Source organism: Palaemon carinicauda, chromosome 13 (assembly GCF_036898095.1).
Source record: "Palaemon carinicauda isolate YSFRI2023 chromosome 13, ASM3689809v2, whole genome shotgun sequence".
NCBI classification, from domain to species: domain Eukaryota; kingdom Metazoa; phylum Arthropoda; class Malacostraca; order Decapoda; family Palaemonidae; genus Palaemon; species Palaemon carinicauda.
This window is the reverse complement of record NC_090737.1, coordinates 24,740,678-24,755,210: the sequence shown is the minus strand read 5'-3', so window position 1 is coordinate 24,755,210 and position 14,533 is coordinate 24,740,678. Positions and strand designations below refer to the sequence as shown.

At 38.8% G+C, this 14,533-nt stretch overlaps 1 protein-coding gene across 1 annotated transcript in view; it reads left to right on the top strand.

Annotated features, from left to right (window-relative positions):
• LOC137652223 (cytosolic Fe-S cluster assembly factor NUBP2 homolog) overlaps window positions 1–14,115 on the top strand; it is a 52,078-nt gene extending 37,963 nt beyond the window's left edge. Inside the window, exons 5-6 of the mRNA XM_068385454.1 lie at window positions 13,058–13,211; window positions 13,849–14,115. Coding sequence (XP_068241555.1) covers window positions 13,058–13,211; window positions 13,849–14,073 — 379 coding nt within the window. The 3' untranslated portion in view covers window positions 14,074–14,115. The remainder of the gene's footprint in view (window positions 1–13,057; window positions 13,212–13,848) is intronic.
• Window positions 14,116–14,533: the final 418 nt, after the last annotated feature.

The following is a 14,533-nucleotide window of genomic DNA, read 5'->3' as shown; positions in this document are numbered from 1 at the left end:
TTAATTATAATCCTACTTCTGTCCTTCAACTAGGAAGCTCCTTATTTGATCATCTGTAAATGCAATGGGCAATACCCAATTGAAGCATTCTATACCTCCCCAATTTAATGCAGGTTCAGTTGTAGATTTGATTTTGGATGACCCCTTGTATTCATTACCATTACTGCTGTGGCAAGTTTTCCTTTTGCTGGGTTAGGTTAAAATTATCACCTTTCTGTTCTGTTATGTGCTCTTACTGGCTTTATTTTCTATAATTCAAGCTTGCATCTGTTCCCTTTATATGTAAATGATGTGCTCACCTCCTGGCCTTCATATCATTACTTTTATGTCTGCTACTATTTCTGTTAACTGCTCCTTACACTGTCATGGTATGCCAAAACCATATGTGTATTTTCTAACTGAACTTATGCATGTCAGCATCTTCATTTGTAATATGATCTTCCTATCGTTCCGGTAATAAATTTCACCATTTTGTAGTTGAAGTTCTTTGAAATCTGTTTCCTTTATAATACTGATACAGTATATTCAATATACAGTATAAGTATTGACTTGAAGTCTAGTCATAATTCTTTTCTATTATTTCTAATCAGATGGTCTTATTTTCCCACTTTTCAGTAATCTCTTAATACCTCATTCAGGTTATAGCTGCTAAATGATTTGTCTTACAGAACTTTACTGTACTTATCATCTTCACTGTCCAGTATGGTATCCAGGTAACATGGATGTTTTCATTCCATTAAAAACTTTTCCTTACTCTACTTAGTTTTTTTTAGGCCTAGATATTTCCTCTAATGCTTCTGGGGAAATCTCAGTTTCCTTGATATGAAGTCACTTTTATTACAGTGACAGATATCAAGATAGTCTTACAAAATGTATTTTATTTTATAAGATATATACTGCATATGAAATAACAGATTTTAGATAACTGAAATGTATAATGGTGGATGGGAAAGTTAGTCAAGTTGAAAACCATGTTGGGAAGAGGTTGAGCATTTCTTTTAATACGGAAACACTCTAGACTGCAAAGCAGGCGTTATGGAACAGTAAGAAGAGTGGCCTCAATTTGGATGAAGTGATGAGATTGTCAGACAACTGATGAATGGAAATATCCCATTTGTAGAGAAAGCAAAGTCTTATGATGGTTACATAAGGCTTGATAAAGCTTGTATTACTCTGTGTATGTGCATTGCCAAAGGAAATTAGAAATTTTGTTGAGGTCTGAATTTAGAATGTTAAAAGTTACAGCTGGAGTACAGTTTATAGATCATATTGCATATGATGAATTGGTGAAGAGATAAGGTATCCAGAAGATGGAAGAAGTCCAAGAACTCAGAGATTGAAATTGTTTGGACACGCTATGAGAAAAGGAGGATAAGTCAGTCAAAAAAACAGTAAATATGGAAGTTGTAGGAGGCAGTCTAGAAGGCCTAGAAAATCACAAATAAGGGAACAGATGGTGATTAAGCTATGATGGGAATTCAGAATAACAGAATACAGTGTAAAATAAAGTGGAGTGACTTAATTTCATGTTTAGGCAAGAGCCGATGTAAAAACATCTATGATGATTTTTATTACATTATTATTTGGTTGTCTCCAATTTCTCTCCCTCCTCTTGAGACAACCTACTCAGTGCCAGTTTTAATCAACCCTGTTTGAGGGTTAATGCAACTCTCACAGTGCCCTCTGATCATTACTTGAGAGTCTTTACAGCATCTCTTTGGCCTCTAGCTGCATTTTGTTTAGTTTACAATTATGACAATTATAATGTCAGGCTTATGAGATATAAATTTGCTTATTTTGAAGAGAATTAACATTAAAGTAGGTACACAATTTTTCTATTTTACTTCTGTTCTTATTGCTTTTTTTTCAATATTAATCTTACCCGATGATCATGTAGCTGTCAACTCTGTTGCCCGACAGAAATCTACGGTCGGGATACGCCAGCGATCGCTATACAGGTGGGGGTGTACACAACAGCGCCATCTGTGAGCAGGTACTCAAGTACTTCTTGTCAACAAGAACTTAATTTTTCCTCTGTCGTGCCACCGGCTAGACCTACTTGGATACGCTGTTGATTCTGGAGTTATTGTTCACGATTTGGTGATGTATTTGCTCTAGAGTTTAGCCTTCGCTATTCAGGAAGCTTTATCATTAGCTTAGCAAGCTTTTGGAATTAATTTGATTTAATTATGGTGACGAAGAGAGTATGGACTCTCTTTCACTTTTTAATGGCCGACCCTTCCCTCAGACGGAAGTGTTGGTGTCGAAGAGAGTATAGACTCTCTTTCACTTTTTTTGACCCACCCTTCCCTTAGACGGAAGTGTGTTTAGGTTTTTGGTAATTTTGCTTAACAAAGTTATAGATTTATTTTATATCTCTCCGCCATTTATAGGCCTCTTCGATTAACTTCCATTTATTATAAACTTATAAAAATTAATTTTTATGTTTGTTTATATGCGACCTTTCCTAATAGTAGGCGGTCCTTACTTGGAACCGAAGTTAATTAACATTGAGCCCGTCATATCGTTTTTCCTGTTAAGAATTTATGCTATTTTAATTTTAATGTTTTTGAAAGAATTTCTTTGATAGTCTCGTACTGTTTTCAAAGTTGAACTAACGTTTTGTTTAGTCTCCGCAGTTGTTGACGTTCAGAACGTTCAACTTGCGCTCTATTGTTACGATAGAGAGAGAGAGTATTTCACGGTTTCACGTTGCAGTAAGAGTAAACCGATTCTAGTGTTTCGTTCATTCTTTCTTAGCTTAAATGGTTTTAATTCTAATTAAGGAACTTTTTATTTGGGAAACCTTTCAGTTTTTTCCTTTAACAAATAATATGTTTTAACGATATATATAATTGGGCTCATCTCTCAGGTTCTAAGTCAAGAGAGAGAGAGAGAGAGATAGAGACGGAGGGAGAGAGAGGAGGATAAACGTTTCGTTCAAGCGGGTAACGTTGTTCTCGTTTTTTTTTTTGCTCTTCTCCCTAGTCGCTATAGGGGAAGAAGGTAAAACGTTTCTAGAGTTTTATTCTTGTTCCCAGGCTTTATGCGGTGAGAGATTTTAAACGTAGTTTATTTGATCTAGTGTTTAGTCTCTTTTCCAGCCACTGAATTCTTTATCTTTCATTATGTTTTTCTGTTACATTGTAATACTGTTTTCGCAATTACTACCTTTTAATGAAGGATAGGATTGCGTGTTTCAGGTACAAACCACTTAAAGTTTCGAGTTCAGTGAAATAAGTGCAAACAGAAAATCAAAAGTGATAAAGTGATATGCGCAAAGTGTTACAGTGTTGCGTTCGAGGGTTTGTCTGTTCGTGCCAGTTGTTCACCTAGTCCGATACCTCTTGCAAGCTCCCAAGCCCAGGGGAGAAGTAATGTCGAAGGACTTATGGGTTCCACAGGCCTTGATCGACGAACAGACGTTTCCCTCCGTGGTTTCGGGTGTATCTACACACGTTGCCGACGTGATCACCCCACCCACACAAAGACGAGAGAGCCCATTTATTCCTCGTCTGCGGAAGAGGTTTCTCGCAGAAACCATGGACCAAATCTTGCAGCTTTTAAGTGCAAGTCGGTCCCTTCCGCGCAAGTCCAACGGCCTAGGTGTAGCCACTGGGTCAGTTCGGACTCGCTGCAGTACGACAACTGCACACCTCCCAAGAGAGGCAAAGTGGTACCGCAACAGGCAGTAACTCCGTCTGTTGCCGCACCAGCTGTTTTAGACCCTCAGTCACAACGGACAGTAGCTCCGTTTGTTGTTGTCTTTCATAGACCCTAGTGGTCCATGCTGCAGACTATACAGTCTCAGCTTGCTCCTTCATGCAGGAGTATCATGCTGGAAGGTTGACAATGCACCTGTTAACCTACAACCCGCCGAGGTTGTGCGCTCAGCAGATACTGCGGCTGCCTGCTCCCACCCTCCACCTGTGAGAGCTCCACCACCGATGCGCAGTCCACCCTGCCAGACGCATGTTCTTGCTGCACCATCTGCTAACATGCGTGAGCTACCGCATCAGCAGTGGGAAGGTTCTGTAGAGCTGCCGGGTTCCAGCACTATGCGGCATTCTCCGCAGCCCATGCAGCATGCTCTGCATACCTTACAGCATGCTCCGCATACCATGCAGCATGAGCCGCATACCTTACAGCATGCTCCGCATACCATGCAGCATGAGCCGCATACCTTACAGCATGCTCCGCATACCATACCGCATGCTCCTCAACCCACCGCAGCCCCTCCCACGCACCAGCATTCTGCTTTTGTTGTTGCCAGCTCCCACACTCCGACTGCGGAGAAGGTTGACGATGCACCCGTGGGCCTACACCTCCCACGGTTGTGCGCCCGGCATGGCTTCCTGCTCTCACACTCTTGTTGTGAGAGCTCCTCCACCCATGCACAGTCAACCCTGCCAGATGTATGATGACTCCCACACACAGAGCACTCCGTTGCCGTGCGTGAGCTACCACAAGCTGCCGTGTTTTAACACGGTGTGTCAGCCTCCGCAACACACTGTGGTTACCACCACTCGCCAGCAGCAAACTAGTCAGTCAGGAGTTGAGGCTTCCCCACACAACTTTGGTTGTTGCCAACTCACAAACTGTCATACAGTTACATGACGTTGCCTTCTGGTCTGCTACTTATACACCAGTGCTGTATGTCCTCACGCTCCTGTTGTGGTTGACAGTTCAGTTTTTGACAGTTCACAGACTGTCAAGCAGTTTCATAACGTTGCCATCTGGTCTGCTGCTTTTGCACCAGTGAAACCCTCACTGAGAGAACCTAGCTTTTCTCGGATATGGTTCCTGTAGATGAGAAAGTGCTGTTCTCCCTCCTTCTGATATTCCCTTGAGGACTCTGTCATTTGGAGAGGAGCCTTAAGCTGCTTAGCCTCCTATGGACTTTTATTTAAGCATAACATGCTTCCAGGGAGGGTAAATGGTTCCGCTTCAGTCGCTAACCCCGTCTGTTGCCACACCTGCTCCCATAGACCTTGGGCTTTGTTGCAAGACACTGAGGTATCCTACTCACGTCCGCCAGTTGAGATGGTTCCTCCACCGGCGGAGGTGGTTGTGGACGTTCAGTGTGTCACTGGGAAGACGTTCAACAACCAGCAGAGGTGACTTGTTGTGACGCAGTGCGGCAACCTCAGCAACCCGATAAGGGGTTGTCTGTACTACCCAGACAGTCTAGACAGTTTCGGGTTGTCGCTGTACTTCCTCGCTTCCCCATGGTTGACAGTTCACAGACTGTGCAGCAGTACCATGATCTTGTGTCCGGCTCCGTCACGCATCCACCAGTGCGACCGGATTCAGCGAGTCCGACGTTGCCCACTCCGTTGCCGTTTCCTCATCAGTTTCGGATGAGGAACCCTCTGATGAGGACATGGCTGAACAAGAAGATCAATCCCCAGCCCTGCTATCCATCCAGAAGATGCTGAAGAAGGAATACGGCCCTGTCAGGCTGTGGATGAGTCTGGTTAGGACACTGTCATCCGTGGTGCATTTGGTGTCACTTGGAAGACTACACCTCCGTCCTCTTCGGTTTCATCTAGCTCTTCACTGGAAAAGGACAAGACGCTAGAAGCGGTCTCGATCCCGGTTTCCGGAAGATAAGTCTGGTCTAACCTGAGGAAAGGACTTTATCAACCTTTTATAGGGTCTTCCCCTGACTGTTCAGACTCCCAACCACGTTCTCTTCTCAGACGCATCGGACGTAGGCTGGGGTGCGACCTTAGGCGGTAGGGAATGCTCGGGATTATGGAACTCGCGTCAAAGGACAATGCATTTTAACTGCAAGAAGCTTCTGGCAGTAAGTCTGACCTGAAAAAGCTTCAGGTCTCTCCTTCAAGACAAAGTAATGGAGGTCAACACGGACAACTCCCTGCTTTGATGTTCATCTCCTAGCAAGGAGGGACCTACTCTCTGACATGGTGCAAGTTCGCTAGTGACCTCCTCTCCTGTTCAACAGGTCTAGACTTTTCACTAGTAACAAATTTCTTCCAAGGCAACTTGAATGTCTTAGCAGTTTGTCTCAGTAGGAAGGGACAATAATTCCAACATAATGGACCCTCCACAGAGATGTATGCAAGAGACTTTGGGTCACCTGGGGCCATCCAACCATAGATCTCTTCGCAACCTCGATGTCCAAGAGGCTCTCAACAGACCCAGCAGTGGTTCTTTTAGATGCCTTTCTACTAGATTAGTCTCATCTAGATCTATATGCATTCCCTCCGTTCTAGTTTGTCAACAAGGTACTGCAGAAGTTTCCTCTCACGTTGGGACAAAGTTGACACTAGTTGCTTCCCTCTGGCCCGCGAGAGAATAACTTACCGAGGTACTTCGATGGCTAGTAGACGTTCCCAGAACTCTTCCCCTAAGGGTGGACCTGCTACGTCTGCCACGCGTAAGAAGGTACTCCAAGGCCTCCACGCTCTTCGTCTCACTGCCTTCAGAGTATCGAAAGACTCTCGAGAACTGGAGGTTTTTTCGAAGGAGGCAACCAGAGCGATTGTTAGAGCAAGGAGAACATCCACCCTTAGAGTCTACCAATCGAAGTGGGGAATCTTCCTAAACTGGTGCAAGTCAGTATCCGTATCCTCGACCAGTACCTCTGTAACTCAAATAGCTGACTTCCTCTTATATCTAAGAAAAGAGCGATCTCTTTCAGCTCCCACTTTCAAGGGTTACAGAAGCATGTTGGCATCAGTCTTCCGTCACAGAGGCTTAGATCTTTTTAACAATAAAGATCTACAGGACCTCCTTAAGTCTTTTGAGACCACGAAGGAGCGTCGTTTGGTTACACCTGGTTGGAATTTAGACGTGGTTCTAAGATTCCTTATGTTAGACAGGTTCGAACCACTTCAATCAGCCTCCCTGAAAGATCTCACCTTTAAGACTCTTTTCCTGATATGCTTTACCAGCTAAAAGAGTCAGTGAGATTCATGCCTTCAGCAAGAACATCGGATTTTCATCCGAAACGGCTACATGTTCTACATCTTGGTTTTCTAGCCAAACACGAGCTGCCTTCTCGGCCTTGACCAATATCGTTCGTTATTCCAAACTTATCGATATGGTTGGAAAGGAACTAGAAAGAGTATTATGTCCTGTAGAGCTCTTAAGTTCTATTTTAAAAACCTTTATGAGGCCCGTCTGAAGCTTTATGGTGTTCAGTTAAGAATTCATCTTTGCCTATGTCAGAGAATTCTTTATCCTATTATTTTCAGACTGTTAATACGAGAAGCTCATTCCCTTCTGAATGAGGAAGACCAAGCTTGGCTGAAGGTAAGGACACACGAAGTTAGAACTATCACAACTTCCGTGACCTTTTAATAAAATAGATCTCTGCAAAATATTTTCGACGCAACCTTTTGGAAAAGCTAACCAGTGTTCGCGTCTTTTATCTTAAGAATGTCCAGTCTCTTTACGAGAACTGCTACACTCTGGGACCATTCGTAGCAACGAGTGCAGTAGTGGTGGGGGCTCCACCACTACAATTCCCTAATTCCAGAACCTTTTTAATCTTTCTCTTGAAATATTTCTGGGTTGTCCGGAAGGCTAAGAAGCCTTCCGCATCCTGGTTGATTTGGCGGGTGGTCAAATTCTTTCTTGAGAAGCGCCTAGATTAGAGGTTGTGATGAGGTCCTTTAGTATGGGTTGCAGCCCTTAATACTTCAGCACCTAGGAGTCGCTCAGCATCCTAAGAGGATCGCTAGGCTCAGTAAGGAAGACGTACTTAACCCTGGATAGGTACGCTCCTCGGACACCCCTTTAAGGGTATACTCGGACGCGAACGACCCCGACGCCAAAAAAAATTCTTGAAAAATCAGTTTTTGCAGTAACCTCCTTTTTTCTTTTGCCAAAAAAAACTTCAATGAATGCTTAAAACAACTGTAAAGATAAATACTACTCATCTGCAGAAAAACTATTTATTATAAATATTTTAAAAAATTAAGTAGAAAAAAAAGACCTGACATAAAAATTCATAAAAAAAAAGTTTATACATATATACACAAATCCTTTTAGGAATTGATTCTTGAATGTTTAGGACACATCTTGATGTATTTTGGATGAAGTCAGACCCATGGAGGTGAAGATCTGAAATGAGAAAAAAAGGGTAACTTTTTTTGGCCAAAAAAATTTGTCCAAATTTCATGAATTTTTTTGGGTACCCAAATGAAATAGGAAGTGGCTAATTTTTTTAGGGAATAAACATATGTTATCCTAAAATAGAAATATGTAAAAAAATCTTCATTATTTTGTAAATTACATTTATATCAGGGGCCATATCTAAAGGTAATTTTTTGAGTACTTAGAAATTTCGTAAAAAAATACATATATTTAATATATAATATGATATTTATGCAGGTAAAAATATACCAAAATATCACAAATTCTATAGGGAACAAGAATATATATAGATAGGGCAGCTTACGCTTCGGATATGTCCACAAAATGGCCGCCAACCACACTGACTCAGACTCCCTAATCTGCCACTTGAAATGTAGGAAGGGTATGTCAATTTCAAGGTGTTATTTACTAATCTAATTATTATTGGATATGCATAAAAATTGTATGTGGGTTGCAGGATAATTGTCGATTATTTTACGACTATAAAATTAAAATTCTGACCCAAAAAAATTTTTTTGAAGGGAAATAAAATCGAAAAAAAAATGTAAAACAATATAATATTTTAGTTAAAAAAATTTGATGATATTCAATCAAAAAAAAAGTAAACAAAATTTTCCGACAAATAAACATCTAGAGGAATCATTACTCTGTGATAGTTCCTTAGTACGTAGTAATTTTGAAAGAATTGGGAAAAAACGAAAAAATGGCAATCACCGGAAAATCGAACACATACCTATATATACGCCATATCTGGCTAAAAAAAAGATAGGCATGGGTAGCCAGATCATCTAGAAACACTTTCCAATACTATAGAAATATAAGTTTTGCGACACTACTTGCCAATTCCTTACGGTAACATGACTAAGCAAAAAAATGCAAAACAAATAAAAAGGGGCACTCGCGGAAAAATGCCCAACATTCTAATATACGGCATCTCAGATAAAAAAAAAGACATGCACGTGTTAGCCCAACCATCAAGGCACACTTTCTAACACATAAACATGAAAAAAAAATCAATAATATACGGCAATTCCTTACTACGTAGTAAATTTTTACAAATATTGAAAAAAAACAGAAATTGGCAACCGCAGTTAAATACCCAATATACCAATAACTACGTCGTATCTGACAAAAACAAAATCACGCATGAGTAGCCAGATCATCTAAACACACTTTCCAACACTAAAAAAGCAAAAGTTTTACGACACTATTTCGCAATATCTTACGGAAAAATGACTTGGCAAAAAAATGAAAAAAAATGAAAAAGGGGTACTCGCGGTAAAATGCCCGACATTCTAATATACGGCATCTCAGATAAAAAAAAAGACATGCACGTGTTAGCCCAACCATCAAGGCACACTTTCTAACACACAAACATGAAAAAAAAATGAATAATATACGGCAATTCCTTACTACGTAGTAATTTTTACAAATATTGAAAAAAAACAGAAATTGGTAACCGCAGTTAAATACCCAATATACCAATAACTACGTCGTATCTGACAAAAACAAAGTCATGCATGGGTAGCCAGATCATCTAGACACACTTTCCAACACTAAACAAGCAAAAGTTTTACGACACTATTTGGCAATATCTTACGGAAAAATGACTTGGCAAAAAAATGAAAAAAAATGAAAAAGGGGCAATCGCGGTAAAATGGTCCTCGTGGTGATGAACGACATTTTAACTAAAAAAAAAATCATGCACATGGTAGCCAAACAATCCACCAAGACTTTCCACAACTGATAACCTATACAAGTTGCACCATTCTACGACAATTTCATAATACGTAATAACTTTGATAATTATGCAAACTACCTTAGAAGGGTAAACTCGGTCGCGAACGACCCCGACTCGTCTCAGAAATCGGGGAAGGAGTACAGCTACAGCAATGCACATCTGGACACTACTAGAGCGTGTAGGGGAGACACCTCCTGCAGGTCGATCACCCACAAATTCAGTCACGGGGCTGAGTCACGTGAGAAAAACCTGTTTTTTTTTTACGCTCGGGGTCGCGAACGACCTACCGTACCTATCCAGGGTTAAAAAGGCAGAGTAATGGTTCAAGTCGACTTCCTTACCAGGTACTTATTTATTTTATGTTTGTTATTTTGAATAACGGCTAAAATAAGATACGGGATACTTAGCTTCTTTGTTAACATGTATGCTGGTCTCCACCCACCACCCTGGGTGTGAATCAGCTACATGATCATCGGGTAAGATTAATATTGAAAAATGTTATTTTCATTAGTAAAATAAATTTTTGAATATACTTACCCGATGATCATGAATTTAAGGACCCGCCCTTCCTCCCCATAGAGAACCAGTGGACCGAGGAGAAAATTGAGTTCTTGTTGACAAGAAGTACTTGAGTACCTGCTCACAGATGGCGCTGTTGTGTACACCCCCACCTGTATAGCGATCGCTGGCGTATCCCGACCGTAGATTTCTGTCGGGCAACAGAGTTGACAGCTACATGATCATCGGGTAAGTATATTCAAAAATTTATTTTACTAATGAAAATAACATTTTTCCCTTTTTACTGTCCAATCTCTTGACTTCTACTTCATAGTACAAATGCTGGGTTTCCCTTAATTTTACTAGGGCGCTGAATACCTTCGCAGGTCGCAGCGTTGGGGAATGAGACCAAATTTCTAAATCCAACTTTAATCAAGAGACCAAGAGAAGTCTTGAGTCTTATAAAGATACCGTACTGGTAGTTTGATGACAGTAGATCCAACATGTAACTATTACTAGTGAAACTGAACATAATTAGGTGTCTCCCCAGTAAAGACAAACAGACCACTGCTGAGCACGGGACAAGTAAAGATAACTACCAATCTGGAGACCTATTGAAATCATAAAACATTTAAGTCTAAGTCATAGAGCTCAAGACTCCTGTGAAAAACATACAGCAATTATCAGGCAGGAGACTAAGAGGCAAGGACATATTAAAATAGAATCCATAATGGAAACATAAGTTACAATCCATGTTAAAAATGCTGAAGCCATAGAATTGACAGAGATTATCAACATAAAACAGTTTGTTAAAAACGATTAGGAAACTCGCAATATGAAAAAAACGTGGAAGAAACTGATGTGAAGACTTCAGAAATAGAAGTTGAGTGTTGGACATCTTCGCTGGAAGTAACAGGAATGTCTCCATTTAAGTATGCAGATAGATACTACTACTAGTGAAGAAGAGAATGTTGTATTTTGTGCACTACTTTAGGAAAGAATGGTAGTTTGTAATATCCAGCTATATTGTTTCCTATAAATGAAAGAAGATTCTTAATAACAGTATTCCAACTGGTTAGGAATTACAGTATATTATATGGCAGGTAGAATAGAAGACTATCCTTGGAAAGAAGTACTGTACAGACTATTGTATTGTTAACCCCTAGGCAGTGGGCATTTTACATGTATTTTATCCACCCCATGAAGTTATTCTCAGCCTCCCTTTAAAATTAAATACCACTCTAATGCCAGTGACCTAGCTGCCAAATATGGGGTTTAAAAGAGCAACACCAGACTGTTGTTGTAAGTGCTAACTCTTGGTGCTGTAATTTCTTCCTTATGGGTCTTCAGCATGAGTAAAATAGGTAAATTAGTTTGTATTTATTTTTTAAAAGAAATTTAATTTTGTTGTATTTTTTCTATAAATGTTTTTTGGATCTGACAATTCTATGGACAATACAGACTTGCATCAGAAAGTGTATAGACTTGCATATGATAAATAAGTGCTTACATGTATGTTCCTTACTTTCCTATAGCTCTCTGTGCATGCTGTATAAGTTTCTTTATAATTCTGACCATCTGTTGCATTCATATCTTCATGACTACATCCACTATGTAGTGTAAGGTATGCAGTTAGGCTGATTCTAACAATCTTGCATTTTCCTTAGTAAGGGTCAATAATACACAGCTTTTTAGAAATTTTATTCCAGTTGTGGCCAAATTGTATAGTGATTTTTCCAATCAAATAGTCAAATTGGTTGAAAGTCGGAAGTTTAAAATTGTTGCTTACACTTTTTTGTTGAGGTAGTACATAAGTAATGTTTTACATATTTACTTGTTATTCATTCAGTTTTGTGATTTATCCCAATGTTTTATTTTTTAAAGTTTATTCTTTACTTTTCAGTTTCTTGTTTACACAAGACTCGTTTCCCCTGTTAGAGCCTTTGAACTTTGTAGCTTTCTATTTTTCTAGCTCGAGTTGCTGCTTGATTTGTAAGAATCTTAATAACAATAGTACTACTACTTTTCATTTTGTCTGCTAAATTGTGAAATGAATAGGAGATAAAGAAATTATGGCCTAGATTAAGGGACCCTAGTGGCTAATAGTAGTGTGACCAATTTTGAAAGGTATAACAAGACTTGCTATACATCTGGTCTGTCCTTTAGAAATGAGAATCTTAGCTTAATGGCTTTGTGAAATTATCTGTCTTTTAGTCAATGAAGTCACACTCTCTCCTGTCTCATGTAACAATTTAGCACATTTTAAAAGTATATAATTTGTAATACCATATATTGTACTGTAGTTTTAAGCTTTATATAAGCTCAGAGAAGTAAAAACATCCGTTACATTTTTTAAATAAGTTTTGTAGGATATAAATGTCTAGGTATGATTAGTCATAATGTGCTTGAAGTTGCAGAAGGTTAATTTAAAAAATCTATATTATTATTTTCTACTTATGCTCCTAGAATCCAGCAACTGATCTGAGGCATAATAAATTATCTTTATTCCAACACGAATACAAACCCGAGTTCTTTTACCAGGAGACTGGTCAGTGTGAGCTGGTGTTCATGCTGATCAATCTCCTAGTAAAAGAAATCAGGTTTGTAAAGTAAGAAAAAATAAAAATTGCTTCCAAATTTGTCATTTTCCTAAGTTTAATGTAATTGGAACTTGTAATTCAATATTTTCAGGTCTGCAAATGTTCGTGGGGCAGTACTAGTTACGACACCACAAATGGTAGCAGTTGATGATGTTACCCGTGAACTAACTTTTTGTAGACGAACTGGCATTCCTGTTCTTGGCATAATTGAAAACATGTCTGGCTTTGTATGCCCTTCATGTTCAGTAAGTTATTAGTTTCTTATGAATGAATGTTTGCAGTACTGTAGGTCGTTAATGTTTTAATTTTAGAGCCTCGAAGTACAGTTTGTATATTTTTTTCTGTCTCTAACCAATAGTAGGTTGTATTTTGGCTGATAACATTTTTAAGCCTATTACAATTTCTGATAAACAGTAAATATTTAGGAAAAACATTATTTTGATAAACTAATGAGCTGTTAGACAGATGTAGTTACATCATGTGTAACCATTTACCTATTTCATATACATAAAGTGAGAAAAATGCATATTCATTTGAAAATACAGTATCGGGTTTATTATTATGCATTGAGGGATTCATTTTGTAAATATTTACATAGATATGTTAGCTGTTACTTTAAATAAAGGACCTATAGCTTGAAAGGCAAAATTCTAAAATAATCAAGGCTGAAGCAACTTAAGTAAACTAGAGTATTTAGAGTATTAACTACATTGATGACTAGTGACAAACAATAATAGAGTAGCCTATTAAAAGTCCATACTGAGCAGTGTATGTAAGGAATTTTATCATGAATATTGGTGTACAACTATGTAGACTTCAAGTAGTATGATACAGTAGTTGATAAATTGAGTAGTTTTGAGTCAATATTATTTCCACTTACAGGAGTGCAGTAACATTTTTGCATCTGGCGGAGGAGAAGAGCTGGCAAAGAATGCTGCAGTCCCATTTTTAGGCAGGATACCCATCGACCCAAGGCTTACACAGTGTACAGAATCTGGCCAAAACTACTCAGAAATGTTCGCAAACTCCCCTGTTAGTGTAACGTACAAGGAAGTTATTGGAAAACTTCTTGGAAATGGATCAGAAGAGATGGAAGTAGAAAATTAGAAATTTACATAATGTGTTTCATAAATAAATAGAACAATCTTTTCTTCATTTTTATTTCTCTTAGCTTAATTGGTGTTGGTAATCATAGAATGTATTTTAGTACAGCGCGAGTACTTAAATCATTGTAAGTTTTTTTTTTTCTCTTATTTGGTTGGGAACTCTAAAATATTCATTGTTTAAGTTTTAACTTTCTTTTATTATTTTTTTGCCCAAATATTTTGTTTGGTAAGCATGTGTAGTAGTAGTTTATGGCCTTTCTATAACTTGTCTAGTTAGAAGTAATATTTTTTGTTTTCGGATGTAGTTAATGTTTTAGGTGAGGATTTGAAGTTCAAGGCAACATATTTTGTTAAGAATCCTATGTTTGGTATTTTTTGCTAGTCGTCTCATTTTAAATATTCTGTTGTTAAAACTTACCGTTCACAGGAAGTTGTACAGAACTGATTACCAGTGGACATAC